Source organism: Stomoxys calcitrans, chromosome 1, assembly GCF_963082655.1.
Source record: "Stomoxys calcitrans chromosome 1, idStoCalc2.1, whole genome shotgun sequence".
Lineage (NCBI taxonomy): Eukaryota > Metazoa > Arthropoda > Insecta > Diptera > Muscidae > Stomoxys > Stomoxys calcitrans.
Window position 1 is genome coordinate 69848931 of NC_081552.1, and position 23580 is coordinate 69872510.

The 23580-nt window shown below is 36.9% G+C and overlaps 1 protein-coding gene across 1 annotated transcript in view; it reads right to left on the reverse strand.

The window, feature by feature from the left end:
- LOC106086830 (BCL2/adenovirus E1B 19 kDa protein-interacting protein 3) overlaps nucleotides 1-23580 on the reverse strand; it is a 78096-nt gene that overhangs the window by 17335 nt on the left and 37181 nt on the right. The window contains exons 3-5 of the mRNA XM_013251642.2: nucleotides 2427-2613; nucleotides 2286-2370; nucleotides 2138-2211 (exon numbers count right to left, since the gene is read on the reverse strand). Coding sequence (XP_013107096.1) covers nucleotides 2138-2211; nucleotides 2286-2370; nucleotides 2427-2613 — 346 coding nt within the window. The remainder of the gene's footprint in view (nucleotides 1-2137; nucleotides 2212-2285; nucleotides 2371-2426; nucleotides 2614-23580) is intronic.

Genomic DNA, 23580 nt, shown 5'->3' on the forward strand with positions numbered 1-23580 from the left:
CTTCATATCCACAAGATGATGATTTAGATAGTCACTGACCGATAACAGCCCAAAGGTATTGTTTGGACAGCATGAAGTTATATCTTCCCACGGGTAGGATCTTTGTCTCCTGATGGAGGTGGTCCACGGGAGAAGAGAGGAGACAGCCTGTCGCAGTTCGAAGAGCAGCATTCTGACAGATCTAAATATTGTATTATTGCACTATGTGTCACGTAGCTGACGAGAGCGAACATGCTCTGCATAACTTCCACAGACATGCCAAATTATTTGTACTTGGTCAACAAGATTTCTTTGTTGTTGTTGAAGCAGTGTGTTGTACACTGAGGCGGCAGCCCTTGCCGATGAAGGACTTCATCGGGTCAATCCGGTACGTACAACCGGCTGCCATGGGATTGAGATTTCTTTGTTAGCGCCCCAAGTCCTGCCGACAAGTGAATTGAGAACATTGTTTCTATTTCTGACCTTATCGCAAATTGCAGTGGCATGTAAGGAAAATGTGTAGGAGCTGTCAAATGTGACGCCAAGTATTTTGGGAAACTTGATGGTCGGAAGCGTTATTCCATCGACTATCACATTCTGCTCCTTACCGACCTCATGCGTAAACAATGTGGCTGAAGATTTGGTGATAGATATCTTCTTACCACTTGCAACGAAATAAGCGGCAAGTTCATTGAAGTGGACGTTGAGGTAGAAATTTTGTTTGGGGACAGCATCTTGAACTATATGGAGATGTGGGTGACGTCTTTTACTTTGTCAGTAATTAGTGATGGTTGGTCATTGGCTCGGATACGACAAATGGCTCTCTTTCACGCCTTATGACTAAATAAATTGGAGGGTAAACAATCTGGGCATATTTTTAGAGCAGTCACAGTTGCCTCAACATTATTTTTTCCTAAATTCGAGTGACTTGACAGTATGGGTAAGCTGTGGTCACCCATACCGCCACTTAATTTACAGGACTTCATGTATTTCATAAATTCTGGCCGCAGCTGATGTCTTTCCTTTCAACAGAATGTTCATTTGAAAGTAGTGACAGTTCATTGAAGAAGCGATAGCTGTATTCTCGGAAGCCATTTTAATCGGCTTTCTTTTGTTTGATGAACGTGCAGCATTTAGAGGTTACTTAGTCGAGCGATGGTCAATAGAAAATATTTTGGGATTGCAGCCTGACATCCTGATTCACCGTACAAAACGAAGCGGCGTTAATCTACTCTTCCAAATCCGTGTTCTCAGACACTAGGTGAGAACTACTATGAAGTATTAAGCGATTATAGCCGGCTTATGAACAAAGGTATATATAGTAACCGGCCATATATACACGTTGCGTAGGTCTATCTCGGCAGTTCCAAACATAACTGCTACTGCCGTACACTTCATCTATGCCTCACTAAAGTCAAACGCTGGCTAGACATGACTATGAAACAAGGGATGGTGAAATGAAAACAAATGTCCCACCTCCACTTCGTGGCTTCGTAACCACTTGTAACCATATGAAGCAACAGGTTGAGGATAATGGAATGTTTCATACGGAGTAGCTACAACTGCAGTCGTGAAAATCAGCGTTATCGAGGGGAGGGCTTCAGTGAGAGGCCGGGTAGCACCGGCTCTAGCTCAAACACTGTTATTGTTGTTGTAGCAGTGTATTATACACTGATACGGCAGCCCTTGCCGATAAAGAACTCTATCGGGTCAATCCGGTACGTACAACCGGCTGCCACGGGATTGAGCTCAAATACTGTGTACCTAAGATGCTCGATATGACAAGGCGAGTTATTGGCGCCTTTGAATAACCAATGAACATCGTGTTCCCGCTGCCATCGGTCCAATGGACCGGAACAAGCTTGCTTCACGATTATCGCAACCGTCACATGTAGATGTAGCTACAAAAACAACATCGTTAATTTCTTTGGAATTCGACTGAAGGATTCGCTGCCACTCTAAAGTTGGCATGAGGAAACGATATGCCGATATTAAAACATGTTCTTAAGCATCAACGAAAAGTATATACCACTTGTATACATTTTTGACTCAGAATGCAATCACTATGTGCCTCTTTCAATATTTCAAACCATTGACCTTTTCTTTTGAGCAGACCTCTATTTGATAGCTAGAATGTTTCTTTTTAACCCAAACTTACTTTGGTGGTTGTTGATCAGGTCGGCTGTTCCATTCATCCAACCAATCGTTATTGTCTCTCTGTGATTCTCCAGTCTAAAGAAAATATAAAGAAAAAATCAATTAACCAAGTCTATATGGAATAGGGAACAAAAGGAAGCAGTGCTAACCTTATTCCAATAATTAATATATACATTTTTGAGATCCTCATCCGGACATAATTCCGTATTTGGACTATTTGGAGGTGATTTGGGACTAAAAATAAATAAAAAATTAAAAAAGATAACAAAAAAAGAAAATTTTCATTGTACCTGTCTCTAGGGGTGTCCCGCCTTGAGCTGGCCAGTGAAACTACACGACTCGATTGGTTTGACTCTCGTTGGGCCTCACGCAACAAACGCAAATACTCTTCGCCATTGGCAAAAGGCAAAGGCGTTATTCTGTCGGGACTTTTAACGCCGGCCATGGTTGCGGCAGTACTTAATTCAATCCAAGATTCTGTAAAGTAGACAAATACAGAAAGGTAAATAATAATAAAGGAAACAAAAGAATATTTTTTGTAAAAAAAAAAACAACAAAAACAAAAGTGAATAATAAAATGTTATTGAGGTTTTAAATTAATTTGTATGTGATCAAAGCCATTGTTGAGGTATATACCCCAGGGGCATCGACTGCTTATCATCTCAGGCCATCCTCTGCCATTTTGTATGAATTTCACAATATATGGCCTTGAATGTAAGCAAAGAAACTTAATCTGTATTACAGCAGCGGTCGTACCCAATGCTTTGACAGATACGCATCTTAAGTGTTCATATGCATGGGTGAAAATCGAGTTGAGAAAACGTGCCGAGAAATTGATTGAATTTCGGAAAGCCTTATAAATATGTTGACGTAATGTGATATAGGCAACTTAATGATAATACCATACAAGTATTGGTTGAATAAATCTTCAAATGTTGCAACTTTAAGAAATCCAAGGAAAAAAATCAAATATATTCCCAATGAGGAAAAACAAACACACATGGAACTTGGTAATAAACGCTCTGCAAAACTTGAATGATAAAAAGGTAAACGCGTGCCCGAGGCAAATCCCAAGATCTTTCAACGATTTTTTAATAGAAACTTAAAAGGAGAATATTATGAAAGGTCATAACCGAATTGCAAATGAAATTGCATAATTGCGAACTGAAGTTAAATTGCGAGATCGGTTAGTAGAAATGTAAGGTTATGAACCGATTTGGATCAACTATACATGGGATAGATAATGGAAACCGCACCATACATGGATATTACTATCACATCAATCCCATGTCAGCCGGTTGTACGTACCGGATTAACCCGATGGAGTCCTTCGTCGGCAAGGACTGCCGCCTCACAACAACTACCACATAGCCTGATCTCTGAATTCGTGACCATTCCTGTTGTTATGAAAAATTACTAGTAACGGTTTTGCTGATGACCAGGGCCTATGCTACATTACACAACTGTACAAGTATTTTGGAAGACACTTTTTACAATGATTGTGGAAGTGAGACTATGGTGTGCAGACAGGCGAAGGCCCTGTGAATGTTTATTGGGGATGAGGACATGTTTAATCCTGGTGTTCAACTGGACTTTTACCACGTCCCCTGTGTGCCATTGCATTGTTTGCAAAAACAAATTTATTAATTCCTATATGTAACATTTATTTAGGGCGCTATCACACTATATGTTCTTGTCTTATGACATGTCACTTTTTATGTATCATTGGTATTGCAATATGTGTGTCAAAATTGCCAATTTACATACGATTCATCATTTTTGCTATCACACTAGTATGTTATTTTTGTATGACATAATCCAAAAATGAGAACAAAAGCTGATTTTTTATGGCTACAAATTGTTAAGTTGTGAAAACAATTTAATTTGGGGTTGCTTTCATTCATCTTACAACAAAAAGAACAGATTTATTTCTGTTTTTGTCAGAAGGAATAGAGCACCGCTCTAATTGAAAAAATATCAGTGGTATTTTGTTATTTTTATTCGTATCACACTATGTGTGCAACTTTAACAATAGCAAAATTTGGCATGTCATAAGACCAGAACATGTAGTGTGATAGCAAATTCTTCGGTTGGTGTAACTGCTAATATTTTACTGCGTTTTCGATTAAGTAATAATAATTTATCGATTCGATCGACCGACCATATGTTGTTGTTATCATAATCTATGGTTTCCATCATTTGTTTGACCATTGATATGGTCAGATCTAAATATATCTGAGATAAGATATTGTTCGATCTATTTAGATCCAAATGGATCTTCAATATCCAATTGTATAAAATTATATCTGATGCTATATATAATTGGAGACCACGGAGTAGCGCAGAGGTTAGCATGTCCGCCTATGACGCTGAACGCATGGGTTTAAATTCTGGCGAAAACATCAGAAAATTTTCAGCGGTGCAACCACCACCTTCCAATGCTGGCAACATTTGTGAGGTATTATGCCATGTAAAACTTCTCTCCAAAGAGGTGTCGCACTGCGGCATGCCGTTCGGGCTCGGCTATAAAAAGGAGGCCTCTTATCATTGAGCTTAAACTTGAATCGGACTGCACTCATTGATATGTGAGAAGTTTGCCCTTGTACCTTAGTGGAATGTTCATGGGCAAAATTTGCATTTGCTATATATAATTATATCTGGTTGTAGATATAGTTGGATATGGGACCAGATATAACTATATCTAATATATATGTAATTATATCCAAAAAAATATGTTGTATATAACTATATCTGGCATTGTATACAATAATATCTGGCCTTAGATATAATTATATCTTGGGCTATATATATATATATATATATATGTATTTCTTGCGCTACAAATTGCTGAATTTTGTTCTTTCAGTGTTTTAGCGTAGAAATGCTTACATTTTATTTTAAAATATGTAGCAAATAATATATTCACATTAGTAATACTAAATTATAGGCAATTCTAAAAACGAAAGATATTTTGCTATTTTTTAAAATTTAATTTATATGTGATTGTTAATGTTAACAGTTGGTAATATGTGATATATGGGTGATTTATTCTCTAAATGTAATATGGTTACAGAATGTAATTATAATTAAAGATGGTTTATTGTTTCTCGTCCTAAGCTTTTTTCCAAAGAAGCTTTTTGCTAAAAATTCATTATGACATTCAAAAGGAAAAGCAGATGGGCTCAATACTCTATTTCGGGAGATCGGTCGATATGACAGCTATATCCAAATATGTTCCGACCTGGACCACATTCCACAAAAAGGTGTAGGGCTCTACCAAAACTCACTGTTCCAAATTTCATCGAAATCGGATAAAAAATTATCCTTTTATGGGCTCACTACTCTACATCTGAGTGAGAGTAAACGCATATTCATAACCAAGTTCAAAGAGTAGGCAAAAACAAAAATAAAGAGTATTGACGAGAGCGAAAGACGATGAAATTTGTTCTAAAAATAAACCAATTGTATTTGTTTACCTTTACCCACACACATTATAAAAAAGTGGTTGGCTGAATTGGTAGCGCAAAGGTGGCACTTAGATGGAAAATGATAAAAAAACTAGAGTTTAATAAAAAATTTAGTTTAACATTTAGATGTAAAATAAACAAACAAGAAAAAATTCGAGATCCAATTGTATCTAATTGTATCAAATTGTGTCAGATTGTATCAAATTGTGTCAGATTGTATCCATTTAGATGTAATATGATACAATTAGAATCAATTACATCAGGCATCTGACTGTTTAACTCCGTTCCACAAATTATTAAACTTTAGAAATTAAGATATGAACTAACTGAATTATTTAATGAAATGAATTTTTAGATAGAACTGACATTGCAAGCACTACTACGGAAGCTGGAAAAAGAATTAAATCCTCCGAAGAGCATAACACTGCTAAAATACTGAAGAAGAAAAAGAGCTCCCCGCTTTCAAGTACTCTAGGGAAACCAAGCCAGTCATCCCGCAATGGAGATTCCAGACTGTGTCCTGCGGAGGTAAACAAAGTTGGAACAGAGTGGTTGGCATTGATCAAGTCTCCGTGACAAGTTTGGCTATGACTAAAGGCATGGCGCACTACGGGAGCAAAGCTGTCTTTTTAAGAGGAAACGAGGTACTAATAGGGTGCGATGTGAACTCTCACCACATTTCGTGGGGTAGCACCAACACTAATAAGCGGGGCCAAGCCCTGGCAGAGTTCTTGAATACTAACGACCTAATAACACTTAATATTGGTAACACCGCTACCTTTGTTAATAGGATTAGGGAGGAGGTATTAGATGTGACGATATGTTCAGAAAATCTGATCGATGAGGTTCAGGATTGGAGGGTCTCCATGGAACACTCCATCGCTATATTAGGTTTAGAATAGCACGGCCAGCGCCGAATCCGATATGCTTCCGGAATAAGTTGAAAACCAACTGGACAAAATTCGGAAGGCTACTCAGAAGAAGACTTGGTCAAGATAATTTAGATTGTCCAAACATAGAGGAGATTGACGAAAATGTCAACAGGATTACGACTGCACTGGTGGGATCCTTCGAAGATAGTTGTCCTCTTCGGGAAAGGAAATCAGCCAAAGAAAACCCCTGAATGACCGGGGAGATTCGCAATATTGGGAAAGAGGTCCGCAGACTTTTACAGAGCACGTCGAAAAAAAGCAGAAGTTTATTGGGATGTGTATTACACACAGCTTAAAGAATACAATAAGATTACCAGAGCGGCAAAACGTGCCTCCTGGAAGCTTTTCTGCGAACAGGTCGATACCGTTAATGACGCCGCCAAGTTAAAAAAGTTTCTCTCAAAAACACATGTCTAAACTGAAACTTAAGTAGACGATATGGGAGTGAGAGCAGAGACAACGAAGGACATGTTGAGGCTTTTGATGAAAACCCATTTTCCACAGGATGCGACGGGACTCACGGAGACACCGGAATCTTGGAATAATGACGTTGATCGAAGGTTCATAATAACGGAATTTATGGTGAAGGAATCCTTGAGGAGCTTTAAGCTATTTAAGTCACCCGTGCATAGTTACGTTACGGCGTGCATAGGACTTTCATATACTCCGAAAGCCTGGCAGGAGACAAGGGTGGTATTTATACACAAGCCCGGCAAAGCAAGTAGTGCGACACCAAAGGCCTACAGACCCATAAACCTTACATCCTTTCTACTCAAAACCATGGAACGTATTGTGGACACCATGATAAAGAGTATGAGATCCAGCGAACTGCTCAAATACAAACAGCATGCCTATGTCAAGGGAAGGTCGGTGGAGACTGCCAAAACGTACACACAGGCGGTATGCATTGACATCGAGGGGGCTTTAAACAATGTGCGGAGCGACACACTGATCCAATCCTTAGACCAGTACCGGGTGGACCCGGTCATTATAGACTGGATAAACCATATGCTAAGGAACAGGTGGATATATTGTGCGCCCAATGGCTTAAATATAAGGGAGAAAGCGGCACAGGACGCAACCCTAGTATTGGATGGATCAAAGCTCGAGGACAGTGGGCCTGGGGGTTTACATTGAAAACTCAGGGACTGACATCTGTTTTAGACTGCCTGACCAAAATAAGGTCCTGCAGGCGGAGATCCGGGCGATCACGGAATGCGTGAAGGGGTGTGGTGCTAACGCGAGGACGTCGAGTGTGAACATCTTTACCGACAGTAAAATTGCCATAAGGGCAATAACAATCAGGATGGTAAGGTCACGAACAGTCTTGCAGTGTAAGAAGGAGATTAACGCCTTCTCTGAAGATGGGAAAATCCACATCATTTGGGTGCCGGGCCATAACGGAGTAAGGGGAAATGAAAGGGTGAAAGTGAAGTGAAAGAAAGTGAAGGCCAGAGGACTGCCGTCAATAAACTTTGTTAACCCGAAGCCTTTCGGGTCGACACAGTCCGAGTTAAGGTAGTGGGCGACGAATGCGCATGCAACATTGTGGAACAGCGAAACGGTCGGTAGAACGGCGAAAATCCTATGGTGGGATCCAGATTGTGAGAAGACGAGGCTATTACTGAAAGGAAGCAAAAAGGAGGTCAGTATAGCTATTGGTATCATAAGGGGACACATAGGACTACGAGCTCACTTATGTAAAATCGGTGCGGCAAGTGATAGCATGTGTAGGGTATGCGGGGAAGATGATGAGACGTTGGAAACTTTCCTTTCTCATTGCCCGGCTTTCGCGTACAACAGATACCGATACTTAGGTGGAGACACATTATCAGACATGAACCAACTTAGGGGAGTGACATTGAAAACAATTAAGGATTTTGTAAGTAGCACGGAATTTCTAACATAAAATTTTCTTTTTAGAGACTTTTTTTATAGTTTTTTAGAGCGCACAAGCCGATTACTGGCTTTGGTGTATGTCCATAGTGGCATGGGGCGGATTAATATCTGTACCCTCTTTTCAACCTAACCTAGCCTGACGCTTTGTATTTTAAACTAACTAGTGCCTAGACATCCAAACTGGTAAGCTGCTGCCTCCAACAATAAACCCCACAACTGTCACACTGAAGACTACAACCTGTATTTTTATTTCATTTCTGTTTTATTGCACTGCCATATCAACTTTTTTTACTCGGGAATGATAAAATAACAATTTTAATAAAATTTTACAAAAAGTAATGAGTGAATGTCCTACTGAATGAAATTTCAATTCTTCTTACTTTAAGATCTATTATTTAAAACCAGTAAGGAAAGGCAAAAGTCAGCGGTGCCTACCCTATAAAAACAAAAGGGGGCTACATCTAATTATGAACCAATTTAGATGGACCTCGGCGGATGTATCCAGATAGATTATTAAAATTCTTGTATCAAATTTCGAGCAAAGCAAATATGTTCAAAATGTAATAACTACGGTTGACAAATGACAACAAATTACCTAAAATCTGACAAACATATACATGGGAGCTATATCTAAATCTGAACCGATTTCGACCAAACATTATGGATATTGTGGAAGTCGTCGAGGAAAGCGTTGTACACAATTTTGGGAAGATTGGTCAATAAATGCGCTTGCAGTGGGTCTAGAAGTGAAAATCGGGCGATATATATAAGACCTATATCTAAATCTTAACCGATTTCTATGAAATTCACCAGTAATATCATTCCCGCCAAATTTCCAGAGAATCGGTTAACAAATGACAATTTTATTGCTGTATTACTGCAAATCGGACGAACATATATATGGGAGCTATATCCAAATCTGAACAGATTTCTATGAAATTCACTAGTTATATCGAGAATCTTAAGAAAATCTTTTTTGCCATATTTCGAGAGACTCGGTTGACAAATGACAATTTCATTGCATTATTACTGCAAATCGGACGAACATATACATGGAAGCTATATCTAAATCTGAACCGATTTTTTCCAATTTCAATAGGCTTCGTCTCTTGGCCGAAAAACATATCCATACCAAATATGAAAACGATCGTATGAAAACTGCGATCTGTAGTTTGTACACAAATTAACATAGACAGACGGACATAGCTAAATCGAATCAGAAAGTGATTCTGAGTCGATCGGTATACTTATCAATGGGTCTATCTCTCTTCCTTTTGCGTGCTACAAACAAATTCACTAAGTTATAATACCCTGTACCACAGTAGTGGTGTAGGGTTTAAAAAAGAAATCGGACAAAAATACAGCAAAAAGCGAATGTAGTACCAGCCTTTTGAAAAAAATCTGTATCAGTTTGTGTTCGCGCACAAAACTGTTTGTGTTCTCTTTCTGATAACTGACAGAAGAAAGAGTGCAATTACAGAGTCACAAGCAGTGAAAAAATTTGTCAACGCCGACTATATGAAAAATCCGCAATTACTTTTTGGGCAACCCAATAAAAACTGTGTAAGTAACTCAAAACTGCCTGCTGTATAGTGAACCAGCGTCAAGCCGTTAGTTATTATGTGATTATAGTCACGTACGAATAATTGTTTGATAATTATTGTTAAAAATTGTTTTTATTCGTGTAAAAACCATGCAATTTGTTTAAGTTTAAATACAATGAATTGCCAAGTTGTCCGCAAACATTGCATTACGGAACAACGGGAAGACATTTTCTAATAGAAATAATATACTTTATGATGCAAGTCTTGGCTCCATGATAAGGGACTTGCTTTTTATAGCCGAGTCCAAACGGGATGCTTTTAGACGACATCACTTAGTCGACATCACACTGTCGCCAGCTTTAGTAAGAGACTGGCCTCCGCCGAAACAAGCGTTGGTCATGCCTCACGTGGACTGCTTCACTTACAATTAATTAGAATATTTACACCTCCGATTTGGTTAGCAATTTATTTGACTTTTGCTTGATGTTTAATGATTGAAATGCGCATTTCTGTTTGAATAGCACCCAGATTGCCAAAAAGAAAAAGAGTCATCAAAAACTTATATTCGCGTGTCAAGAAAAAAAAAAACGTTTTGCAAGAACTAAAATATTTTAAACACAGACAAGCGTGCTGTCGCCTTGCCTGTTTTCAGTGCTTATTTCGTATACCAATCGCTACCTGACGCAATGACTGATTTTAAAATTACTTTTATTATTTGATTTTTCTTTGTATTCTAGTAGCATACATCTATGTATGCATTTTGTTTTTCTGAGTTGATTTTTTCTACTTCCTTCCCGTTTTTCTTTGTCACGCTTCATATTATTTTAAATAATTTACAACTGCAAAAAAATCAAACAAAATTTAAATTTTGTAAATATGATCAAACAGGTATATTATTGGCCATATACATACATACACCTATACCTATAATCACTTAAATAAGGCGCTGTTTTTGTTGATTCAAAGAAGATCTATGAAAATGTTGCTTTTAATTTACTTTGCAATAAATTTTTATACCATCCACCTTAGGATGGGGGTATACTAATTTCGTCATTCTGTTTGTAACACTTCGAAATATCAGTCTATTTTGCACAAATACTTCTTATTAGTGTAGGTCGGTTGGAATTGTAAATGGGTCAAATCGGTCCATATCCTGATGTAGCTGTCATATAAACTGATCTTGAATCATGACTTCTTGACCGACTAGAGGGCGCAATTCCTATCCAATTTGGCTAAAGTTTTGCATCAGGTGTTTTGTTATGACTTCCAACAATTGTACCAAATATGGTTCAAATCGCTCTATAACCAGATATACCTGCCATATAAACCGATCTGGAATCTTGACTTCTTGAGCCTCAAGAGGGCGTAATTATTATCCGATTTGGCTGAAATTTTTTACAACGGCTCCTCCCACGACCTGATATAGCTCCCATATAAATCGATCTCCCTATTTTACTTCTTGGGCCCCTAAAAATCAAAATTCTTATTCGATTTGGCTGAAATTTTACACATACACATCTACTTTTCTTTTATCCTTTGTTTTGTCTAAAAAGAGATACCGGGAAAGAACTCGACAAATGCGATCCATGGTGGAGGATATATAAGATTCAGCACGGCCGAACTTAGCACGCTTTTACTTGTTTCCATTTCCTCACGTGCAGCATTTCACTGAAAGCTGCTCCGACCAATATTACCAGCAAATGCTTCTTGTTAATTATGGTATATCTGCAAATTTCACAAACGTTTAAAGTATAATTCGATACACCCCGTAGCCAAATTGCACAAATATAGCTATGCAAAACACTCCCGGCACGGGATAGCTGTGGCCACCACACAGGCTGGAACATTGAGCTCCAATTTGTGTGGTGTCCATTGCCATCACTAGAAGCTTAGCTGCGAGCTACTGGGCGCGTCCACAGGTTGTGGATAGTGGAATGCTCCATACGGAGTATTTCCAACGGCACTCGCGGACAAGCAGCGGAATCGAGCGGAGAGTCTCAGTGAGAGGCTGGGCAGCACCGGCTCTTGCACAAATACTGAGTGCCTATGATGCAATCCCATAGCAGCCGGTTGTACGTACCGGATTGACCCGATGGAGTTCTCCAACGGCAAGGGCTGCCGCCTCAGTGTACAACACATTGCTACAACAACAACAACAGCCTATGATGCTCGATATGCCAGGGCGAGTTATAAGCGCCTTTAAATAACCAATAGCCACTCTGTTCACACGCCCATCGGTCCTTTGGACCGGAACGAGCTTGCTCACCTGCAGGAGCTCGACGAAGATCGCCACCTCCACATGAAAATATGGCTACGACAACCACAACTAACTAAGCACACTAATCATTAATCATAATTAATACCCTGTTTGGAAGACTACCAACGCTAACAAGAAATTAGTCATATTTTGTACAAGCTAATTACAGGTGTTAAGACCCCCTTACCATGTCCTTTGTTATCAATGACTGTTAAAGTGGCAGTTGCTAATTAACTGATTTGTTAAATATGTGCTAATCTTTATTGGCCTTTGTTTTGGTCTACCCTGTGCTTTTGTTTGTTTTTGTGTTTTTGTTTTGTTCGATTGTTTATGAATGGATGACACGGCCGTATCTAGATGTACTACGATATTATATTTACGTAGCAAAAATTTTCAAAAACATGTTTTTATAAATATGTACGTATATGCACTTTCTTCCGAAGACGCTACATATGTACAACGATCAATTGTACACACGAATATTCCGTTGACGTAGAAAAACGTACAGACTTATTTGCACAAGCAGGAAAAAGGAAATTACTTTACGATATACTGCACATTTGTATTTAAGACGTTGAACACAGAATAATTCTTATTATATGCGTCCACAATTCTGTAGATTGGAAAATATATTACTTTTTATACCCTCCACCATAAGATGGGGGGTATACTAATTTCGTCATTCTGTTTGTAACTACTCGAAATATTCGTCTGAGACCCCATAAAGTATATATATTCTTGATCGTCGCGACATTTTATGTCGATCTAGCCATGTTCGTCCGTCTGTCCGTTCGTCTGTCTGTCCGTCCGTCCGTCTGTCTGTCGAAAGCACGCTAACTTCCGAAGGAGTAAAGCTAGCCGCTTGAAATTTTGCACAAATACTTCTTATTAGTTTAGGTCGGTTGGTATTGTAAATGGACCATATCGGTCCATGTTTTGATATAGCTGCCATATAAACCGATCTTGGGTCTTGACTTCTTGAGCCTCTAGAGGGCACAATTTTTATCCGATTTGAAATTCTTATCCGATATCCAACAACTGTGCCAAGTACGGTTAAAATCGGGCCATAACTCGATATAGCTGCCATATAAACCGATCTTGGGTCTTGACTTCTTGAGCCTCTATAGTGCGCAATTCTTATCCGATTGGAATGAAATTTTGCACGACGTGTTCTGTTATGATATCCAACAACTGTGCCAAGTATGGTTCAAATCGGTCCATAACCCGATATAGCTGTCATATAAACCGATCTTGGGTCTTGACTTCTTGAGCTTCTAGAGGGCGCAATTCCTATTGGATTTGGCTGAAATTTTGCGTGACGTATTTTATTCTTACTCTCAACAACTGTGTCGAATAAGGTTCAAATCGGTTCATAACCTGATATAGCTGCCATATAAACCGATCTGGGATATTGACTTCTTGAGCCTCTAGAGTGCGCAATTATTATCCTATTCGCCTGAAATTTTGTACGACAGATCCTCTCATGACAGATCCAATCCCATGGCAGCCGGTTGTATGTACCGGATTGACCCGATGAATTCCTTCATCGGCAAGGGCTGCCGCCTCAGTGTACCAAACACTGCTACTACAACAACAACAACCATCGACATACGTGTTTATTATGGTCTCAATCTGTCTTTAGCCCGATACAGCTTCCATATAAATCGATCTCTCTATTTTACTTCTTGAGCCCCCAAAGGACGCAATTCTTATTCGAATTGGCTGACATTTTACACATGTCTCCAACATATAATATAATTGTGGTCCAAACCGGACTATATCTTGTTATCACTCTAATAGCAGAGCAAATCTTTTCTTATATCCTTTTTTGCCTAAGAAGAGATGCCGGCAAAAGAACTCGACAAATGCGATCCATGGTGGAGGGTATAAAAGATTCGGCCCGGCCGAACTTAGCACGCTTTTACTTGTTTTATTTCATTTTACACATTATAATGGGAAATGGGGAAAAATTGTGACATCGCCATTAGTGAAATGCCTACAGAAACGACGACATTTTTGAGAAAGTGCGTCGCGGAACTTATTACATTATTAGTACTACAGGGTGCACCAGAGAAATTTACATATTTAAAAGGTCAATAAATAGAAAAGTACTATCCCCGAAATGAGTTTACTACGACAGAATAGAATTACGGCCAGGAACGAGTCTTTCAGGAGGATTTTCAAAGCTAGCGCAGAAGTTCTCTACTGTGAAGGGACTTCGCCCTCCTAATGTGGTCCCTCTCGACCCCCACTCCGCCCAACTCACAGCTCGGAAGTTTTTCAAATAAGTATTTTTTTCTTGCTCACCCTGTATTTCATATAATTGATGCCTCAATGGAAAATAATTGAGGAAATACCCAATAAATACGTTTTTTGGATATTTATAATTTTGCACACATCTTGGGTATAAAAACATTTTGCAAACAATTTTTAATGAGTTCGTATTCTTTGTATATAAAACTGATCTTCTGATCTCATAAAATTGGATTTTAGTTATATTTAGCTGCTATATAGACCGATCTCCAGACTTAAAGTCTTGAGGCAATAAATTGGTAATTTATCATCCGATTTCGATGAAATTTGGCACAATGAGTTCTGGTAGACCCCTACCCTTTTTGTGAAGTGTGGTTCAGATCGGACTATATTTGAATATAGCTGCCCTATAGACCGATCGCCCGATCTTCCGATATAGGGTATTGAGGTCACAAAAGATCCATTTATTATTATAATGAATTAAACTGTTATTTAATAGTATAAATTTCAGCCTAAATGGCAGCTGCATCGATCGAGATTATGTTGTATTTCCTTATACGCATATGTAATGCGAAAAGAAGTGAGAATGAGTCAAATATATGTCTCGCTTCTGTAAAGCGTGGCTACACAGAAAAAAATAAAAACTAGGTTCAATTAAGAAATTTTCACATTCAAATAAAAAAATTGCCGAAATCAGTCCAATAAAGGAAATTTTATTTTCAAGTTTTTTGTCTGTTAGAGCGAAGATCATTAAATTTTACAATTTTTTTTTCGTTTCTCTTTCGAGTCGAGCTCAATAATGATCGGAGATTTTCTTTGCAAATGGAAGAGGAAAGCCAGAGATTGCAACACACACAAAAACATCACACCTAATATGGTTGAAAAGTCTTCTAACCAAAGACGAAAGGCGTCGCATAGTGGTTGGTATGTGGTCCAATCTCTGGCTTTCCTTTTCCATTTGCAAAGAAAATCTCCTATCATTAAGCTCGTCTCGAAAGAGAAACGAACAGGAAATTTTATTATTGATTAACAATGTTGCAATTTGGATTTATAATAAGTTCAACAAGTAAAAACGTGTTAAGTTCGGCCGTGCCGAACTGTGGATATATTATTTCATAATAACTCCACTACCATATATATAGTAATATCTAAAAAGTGACTGGTCTCGATCATATATTATTCAGGTTCCGAGAACTCATATACAAGTAACAGTTTCAGCGAAATTCGGCAATTAATCCGATATTTTTGGGATTAAGAGCCCAAATTGGAGGATCGGTCTGTATAGTAGCTATATCTATATAGTCTGATCTCGATCATATTCGGATTGAATGATGGAAGGCTTAAATAAATCACTATTTTCAATTTCAACGAAATCGGGTAATAAATAAAGCTTTTATGGGCAACCAGCAGATCGTTCTACACGGCAGCTATATATAAATAAATATCGTCCGATCTTAACCATATGTGTGTCAGATGGCAGGATGCTTAAAACAACTCACTGATTGAAATTTCAGCCAAATCGGCTTTTATGAGCTTCAGACCCGAAATGGTGAGATCGATCTATATGACAGCTATATCTATGTATAGTCCGACTTGAACCATATTCTAGGCGGATGTTTGGAGTCTTAAAACAACTCAATGTTTCAAATTTTACAGAAATCGGGTAATAAATAGAGCTTTTATGGGCTTTAGACACTTAACCGCCAGATCAGCCTAAATGGCAGCTATATCTTAATATAGTCCGATCTGAATCATATTTGGGGCAGATGGCAGGAGCTCACTGTTTCAAGTTCCAGCGAAATCGGATAATAAATGCAGATTTTATGGGTTTCAGAACCTAAATCGGCAGATCGATCTATATGACAGCTATATCTAAATATAGTTCGATATGAACCATATATGAGTCGAATTTCTGGAGGCTTAAAATACCTCCCTATTTCAAATTTCATCGAAATCAGATAATAAATGCAGCTTTTATGGGCAGACCCCTAACCGGCAGATCGGTTTATATGGCAGTTATATATCTAAATATAGTCCGATCTGAACCATATTTGGAACAGATGTCGGGAAGCTTAAAACAACTCACTATTTCAAATTTCAGTGACATCGGTCTATATGGCAGCTATATCTAAATATATTCCGAACTAAACCATATTTGGATCGAATGTCGGGAGGCTTAAAACAACTCACTGTTGCAAATTTCAGCGAAATCGAATAACAAATGCAGCTTTTATGGGCTTAACACCCTTAACCGATGATGCTCAATATGACAAGGCTAGTTAAGGGCGCCCTTAAATAACCAATGGCCAGCCTGTTCCCGCGGCAATCGGTCCTTTGGGCAGGAACGAGCTTGCTCACCTACAGGAGTTTAACAAGGATCACCAGCTCCACATGAAAATGTGGCTACAACAACAAGAACATAAATGTAGATTTGTCCCATAAAATACTACACTTATTCGATATAACTGAAATTTTGTTTGGGGTGTTTTGTTATGACTTCCAACAACTGTGCTTAGTATGGTTCAGTTTCATAACCTGATATAGTTCCTATATTAACCGATGTCCGATTATAGTTCTTGAGCCTCTAGGGGACGCAATTCTTATCCGATTTGAAATTTTGCACAATGATTTCTACTATGGTCTTCAGCATCCAAATCAAGTACGATCCGAATCGGCCCATAACCTTATGTAGCTCCAATAGCAGGGCAAATTTGAACCATTATTCTTTGTTTGACAATAATGCGATAGCAGGCAAAGAACCTGACAAATGCCATCCATGGTGGAGGGTATATAAGATTTGCCTAAGCCGAACTTAACACGCGTTTACTTGTTTTCTTTTATTTTCATTTCCTTGCTTTTTAGTTTATGTTTTTTTTTTTATTTACTATTGTATATTATTTATTATTTGTATACCCTGCACCACCACTGTGGTACAGGGTATTATAGATTTGTGCATTTGTTTGCAACGCTAAGAAGGAGAAGAGCTAGACCCATTGATAAGTATACCGATCGACTCAGAATCACTTTCTGATTCGATTTAGCCATGTCAGTCTGTCCGTCTGTGAGTCCATGTATTCTTATAATCAAAGTGCAGGTCGTATTTGTTGTCCGGTTGTCACGAAATTTTGCATATGCCACTTTTTTGGCCCAAGGACAAACGCTATTGATTTTGAAAAAAAATGGTTCAGATTTAGATAAAGCTCCCATATATATCTTCCATCCGAAATGTCTTTTTAAGGCTGTAAAAGCCACAATTTTCGTCCGATCTTCACAAAATTTGGCATTGGGTATTTTATTTGAAGTCTACATATGTGTGCAAAATCAGTCCTAATTTAGATATAGCACCAATGTGTATATTTCATCCGATATAGACTTTTATGGCAGTAAAAGCCACAATTTTGGTCACATATTAATGACACATACTGGTTATTTATTTATAATTTATTTTTTTTTTATTTATTTTTATATTTTTTTTTAATTATTGATTCTTTTATTTACTTTTTAATCCTACTTTTTAACATTTCTAGCATCTCTTTTAGATTGCAATAGAACTGGAATAGAGTTGAACGATTTTACCCACAAGTGCTTTACTGACGTTGGAAAACACCATGCATACTGAGTCTCTGCGCCATAACAGATGTTAATCGTTTTATCATGCTGATTTCAATCTTCCAGACTATATGAAGTAGAATATAATGGTAATATATTGGGTTGCCCAAAAAGTAATTGCGGATTTTTTAAAAGAAAGTAAATGCATTTTTAATAAAACTTAGAATGAACTTTAATCAAATATACTTTTTTTTACACTTTTTTTCTAAAACAAGCTAAAAGTAACAGCTGATAACTGACAGAAGAAAGAGTGCAATTACAGAGACACAAGCTGTGAAACAATTTGTCAACGCCGACTATATGAAAAATCCGCTATTACTTTTTGGGCAACCCAATATGTCATTTTATTGCATTGTTTAACGGCGTGGTATACAAGGTTCTTTCGCGCCATAGTACACTACACCAAATAATACTCAATTTTTGTTGTACGTTTTATTTACCAAATATGTTTTGGGCATCGACCAGAAAGCAGTGTTTATTAGTTTTAGTTTTTTTTCAGATCCCAAATGATAAATTTCACAATTTTTTGCACAACCATAAAAATTAGTAGCATATGTGTGTAATTTTTCTTTTGTGGTTTATATATACATATTGTGAAAACTGGTGAATGAACACCCAAAAATTGTTTTTGTGTATACTCTCATGTTGTTATTGTTTTTAATGAACCTCGAAAATATTTAAATTGCTATTATTAATTAACAACGTTTATTTGTATAAAAAACATGTGCAACCATTATTCGCATTATCTCTGGATTTTAGGGCTCAAAAGGTGTTTGACCTGCAAGGTTTGGTATGCTATATTTTTTATTGATTTTTTGTAAATTATAATGTCGTTTTATGGAAATATTAAGGTCAATGTAGCGCAGATGTTAGCATGTCCGCCTATGACGATAAACGCCTGGGTTGAATCCTAACGAGATCATCTGAACGAGTGATGTCGAACTACTGAATGAGACTGTACTCATCGATATGCGAGAAGTATCCCCTGTTTCTTAATGGAATGTTTATGGGAAAATATGTAATCCGCATATAATTTATATAGAAAATTTTGTTCTTTAGCAAATTTTTTTAAAATTTTATTTCTTTACACTCATAGAAAAAAGTTAGCTGAAAATAGCAAACACTATCTGCTGAATACAGCAGTAGTTCTGCAATTTCAAAGCAGCATGCTTACTACTGAAAAGTCTGTTGTTTGCTGAAAATGACTGCTGCTTAATTATGAAGGGGATGTTAGAAGAAAAAAAGAATAGAACTGCTATTTTAGCAAACATTTTTGCTGTTTTGAATAACAAGTTTGGTTGAGTGTACATGACTGGCATGGCCTTTTGTATCTAAATTTAAAGAAGAAAGCTTATGGAAAGTATACATCCAGTGGTGATTATTAACTTCCACTGAGACACATTTACATTTGTATTTTATTTTTTCTTCTTACATCCCCTTTATTATTAAGCAACAGTCACTTTTAGCAATAAGCCTGCTGTTCTGAAACTGCAGAACTGCTGCTGTTAAAGCAGAACCACTGCTACAATAGCAGCAAAATTAACTACTAACAGCCAGTAGTCAGTGTTTGCTATTTTCAGCAGACTATTTTCTTTGAGTGTACACATTTGTAGACCAATGTATACCAATGGATGGATCAAGTAGTTTCTTTAGAATAATATTCCACAAATTCAATCACCTTTTCCAACAAAATTAAAAAAAATGTCTAACGTAATCAAAACAAATACCAAGCAAACATAAAAAATAGCATAGAAATGTTTGTACTTAAACATCAGATTTTGTTTGCTGATTTAGCTGAACGAAATGTTTGCTAATACAACAGCCCTATGTTTGTTGAAACTCCAGTAATGTATGCTTTCCCATTTTCAGCAGACAAAAACTGATGTTTTAAATAACAAATTTGGTTGACTGTAGTAAATTTTTTTTATAAAATTGATTTCTATTGAAAATTTCATTTCTTTACGATATAGTGAAAAAAAGCTTTTTCGAAATTTCTATAGGAAATTTTGTCCGAAATTTTACCTGTCGCATCGGTTTTTTTAATATAGATAATTAATCCCCTGATTTACACCATGGGAAATTGTATCATCTTTTACAGCAATTATTTTTAATTCAATTAAATCTTTAATTCTATTTAAAAATTTGAATTTGATTTAGTTGAACGAAATGTTTGCTAATACAGCAGCCCTATGTTTTTTGTAACTCCGGTAATGTATGCTTTCCCATTTTCAGCAGACAAAAACTGCTGTTTTAAATAACAAATTTGGTTGACTGTAGTAATTTTTTTTAATTTATTTCTATTGAAATTTCATTTCTTTACGATATAATTAAAAAAAAGCTTTTTCGAAATTTCTATAGGAAATTTTGTCAGAAATTTACCGGTTGCATCGGTTTTTTTTTTAATATGGATAATTAACCTCCTGATTTACTCCATGGGAAATTGTATCATCTTTTACAGCAATTTTTTTTAATTCAATCAAATCTTTAATTCTATTTAAAAATTTACCCCCATGATACCATGGAAGACTTTTAAATAATCACTACAGCAAAAATGGTGTTTTTTGGTTTCTTTTCAAGCAGCAGTGAACTTGATTGCCTTCATTCACTATTGTTGGGAGTCGATTTCTCGTTGGCATTCATTGTCTCTTCCAACCCTATAGACAACTGACACGGGTAGTGCAAGTCTGTCTGCTTCAATTAATTGCATGCAATTTTTTCGGCATGCATTTCTTGAAACAGACGACAGACTGACTACCCACCACACTTCATGGTCATGAGGTCTTTCCTTTCTGCTTCATGTTCTTTTGTTCTCTGATTGGCTGATTGTTTTAAATGCATTAAACATTTTACAATGAGTTTCATTTTTCTCTTCGGAATGTCCCCTTGAGTATTCTTTTTCAAACAATGTCCCCGATGTGTGCTTGTGACTGGATTGATATGTAAAGAAACGCTGTGTAATTCACTTTTTGCATTGTGGACAATCTCCTTATCATCTGTCCTTTTTCAGTTATCTCTTTTCGTTGCTATGCATAAATTTAGGAAAATATGGTTGCGGTTTCATAAAATATGGTTTTTAGATTGATACGTGGGTGCCCTGTGGTGATATACTTGGAATGATTTAAATATGCACAAGAATAATTGCACCTTTTGTAATAACAATATTCTTATTCCATATATTAGCCTCTTATAGCTATACATATTAATTTTTAAAATCTGGGACGACAAATTATATTAGAAATACGAATACAAAAGACAATGTTATAAGAAATTGGTAACTTTTTGTGAAATAACTTTTGGATATCTTATCAAAATTTCATTTCTGTAGAGATTTTATCAAAATTTCATTTTTATGGGAAATTTTGTCTAAATTTCATTTGTATAGGAAATTTTGTCAAAATTTCATTTCTACAGAAAATTTTGTCAAAATTTCATTTCTATAGAAAATTTTGTCAAAATTTCATTTCTATAGGAAATTTTTTCGAAATTTCATTTCTATAAAAAAAATGTCAAAATTTCATTTCTATAGACAATTTTGTCAAAATATTAATTCTAAGGTAATTTTTTCAAAATTTCATTTATTTAGGAAACTAGCTGGTCCGGTGCACTTTGCTGCCGCCTAAAAAGCGTTTTTGGAAAATAGATTGCTTTTACAAACACATATTTTGGAGCTTGCTGCCAGATTTTTAACACATTGAGAGCAATGGTTTTATTTCATATCCACATTAATTAAATTGATTGATATATTCGTTATATACTTTCAAAAACATATCTCATGGAATACAACATTTATAAAGATCCATAGATCACGGTTACTCCGCATGTCTTAGTTTTTTTTAGGGGGTGGCCGCCAGGCTCTTGTTACAAAATTGGATATCAGATTGGAACTCCTTTTCCTTTCCTTTCATTTAAGTTTCCGGTCGGTCTATTTGACCATTTGAAGTTATTTTTAGTGGAGGGGGCCCAAATAACACCAAATTTGTTTTCTAATTTCAAAGGCCTGACACGGGATAGCAGTGAGCACCACGCAGGCTGGGACATTGAGGTCCGATCTGTGTGGTGTTTATTACTGTCATGAGAAGCTTAGCTACGAGCTACCAGGCGCATCCACAGGTTGCGAATAGTGGAAATGTGGCTACGACAACAACATCTTTTATTTGAGTCCGCTATTTTTGCGATCTAAATTTATTGTTGGAGTAAAGTACATGAACAGATCCTTTGTCCCTAATATTGATACCAGGTTCGTACTCTACTATTGAAATATTGCATTTTAGTCCCGATCGACCTACATGTCGTCTTAGGGGTTTTTTGAGGGAGACCGCCAGAAACTTTGTATTCGGCACTCGACCCCGAAATTATATAAAAGTATCATGTTTTTAAAGGGTGATTTTTTAAGAGATTCCTGTATCTTTTCAAAAAAGCACATAAAATTTAGAAAAATGCATGAAATCTTTATTTGAATCGATAGAACGGGTCATATAATTTAATGTTTGAAGACTATTTCATGCAAATGCTCCATCCGCTTAGTCCAATTTTGGCATACTCTTTCCAACATTTCGGCTGGTATCTCATGAATAAATGCTTCAATGTTGTCTTTCAATGCGTCAATTGAAGCGGGCTTGCCTGTTTAGACATGAGCTTTAACATAGCCCCACAAAAATGTCTAAAGGCGTTAAATCGCACGATTTTGGCGGCCAATTGACTGGTACCGAACGTAAAACAAAATGTTCACGGAACTCGCCTTTCACCATTCGGGCTCAACAATCACAGTTACGTTACGATTCGCATCATTTTTAAAGAAGTACGCTCCAATGATGCCACCAGCCCATAAACCGCACCAAACCGTGACTTTTTCTGCATGCATTTATAACTCTTGCAATGCTGCTTATTTACGTACACATTGAGCCAAAAATGAGAAAAAAATTAGCAAAAATGATTTGATAATAAAATAAAATAAATAATAATTTTGATAATAAAATTCAATAATTTGCAAGTGTTGTTCGTTTGTAAGAAGATTCATAGACCAAACTGAAGATGTTTGACAGTGAAACAAAACACGAAACATGCGTGAGTTGTTTAAACCAGAGTTGCCAAACAGATTACAGCAAAAAAATCGCCCTTAAGATTATCATATCAGGCGTGAAATTTGGGGTAAGTGTGTGGGTTTGCCCCCTTCAGATATCAAAAAACTCTATCATCTGTGAAAATTTACCGAAAATCTCGATCCGTTTCTACACGATATTAAAAATGGAATAGGGATTTGTAGAATGAAGTGCAAAGTACAATTTTGAATTTCAAACGTGGCTCTTTTAATTTTACTTCCTTAAGGGGAATTTTAGCTCTCTTATTCATATTAGGCGAGTTACTTTTCTTTTTGTTCCTTTATTTGCAGAGAATAAAATGTTTCTCTTAATCTTTTTTCATCTCCATCTCCATGGATAATGACAAATCGATTACTATTATTGTTGGCTGTTAGTTTTAATGAC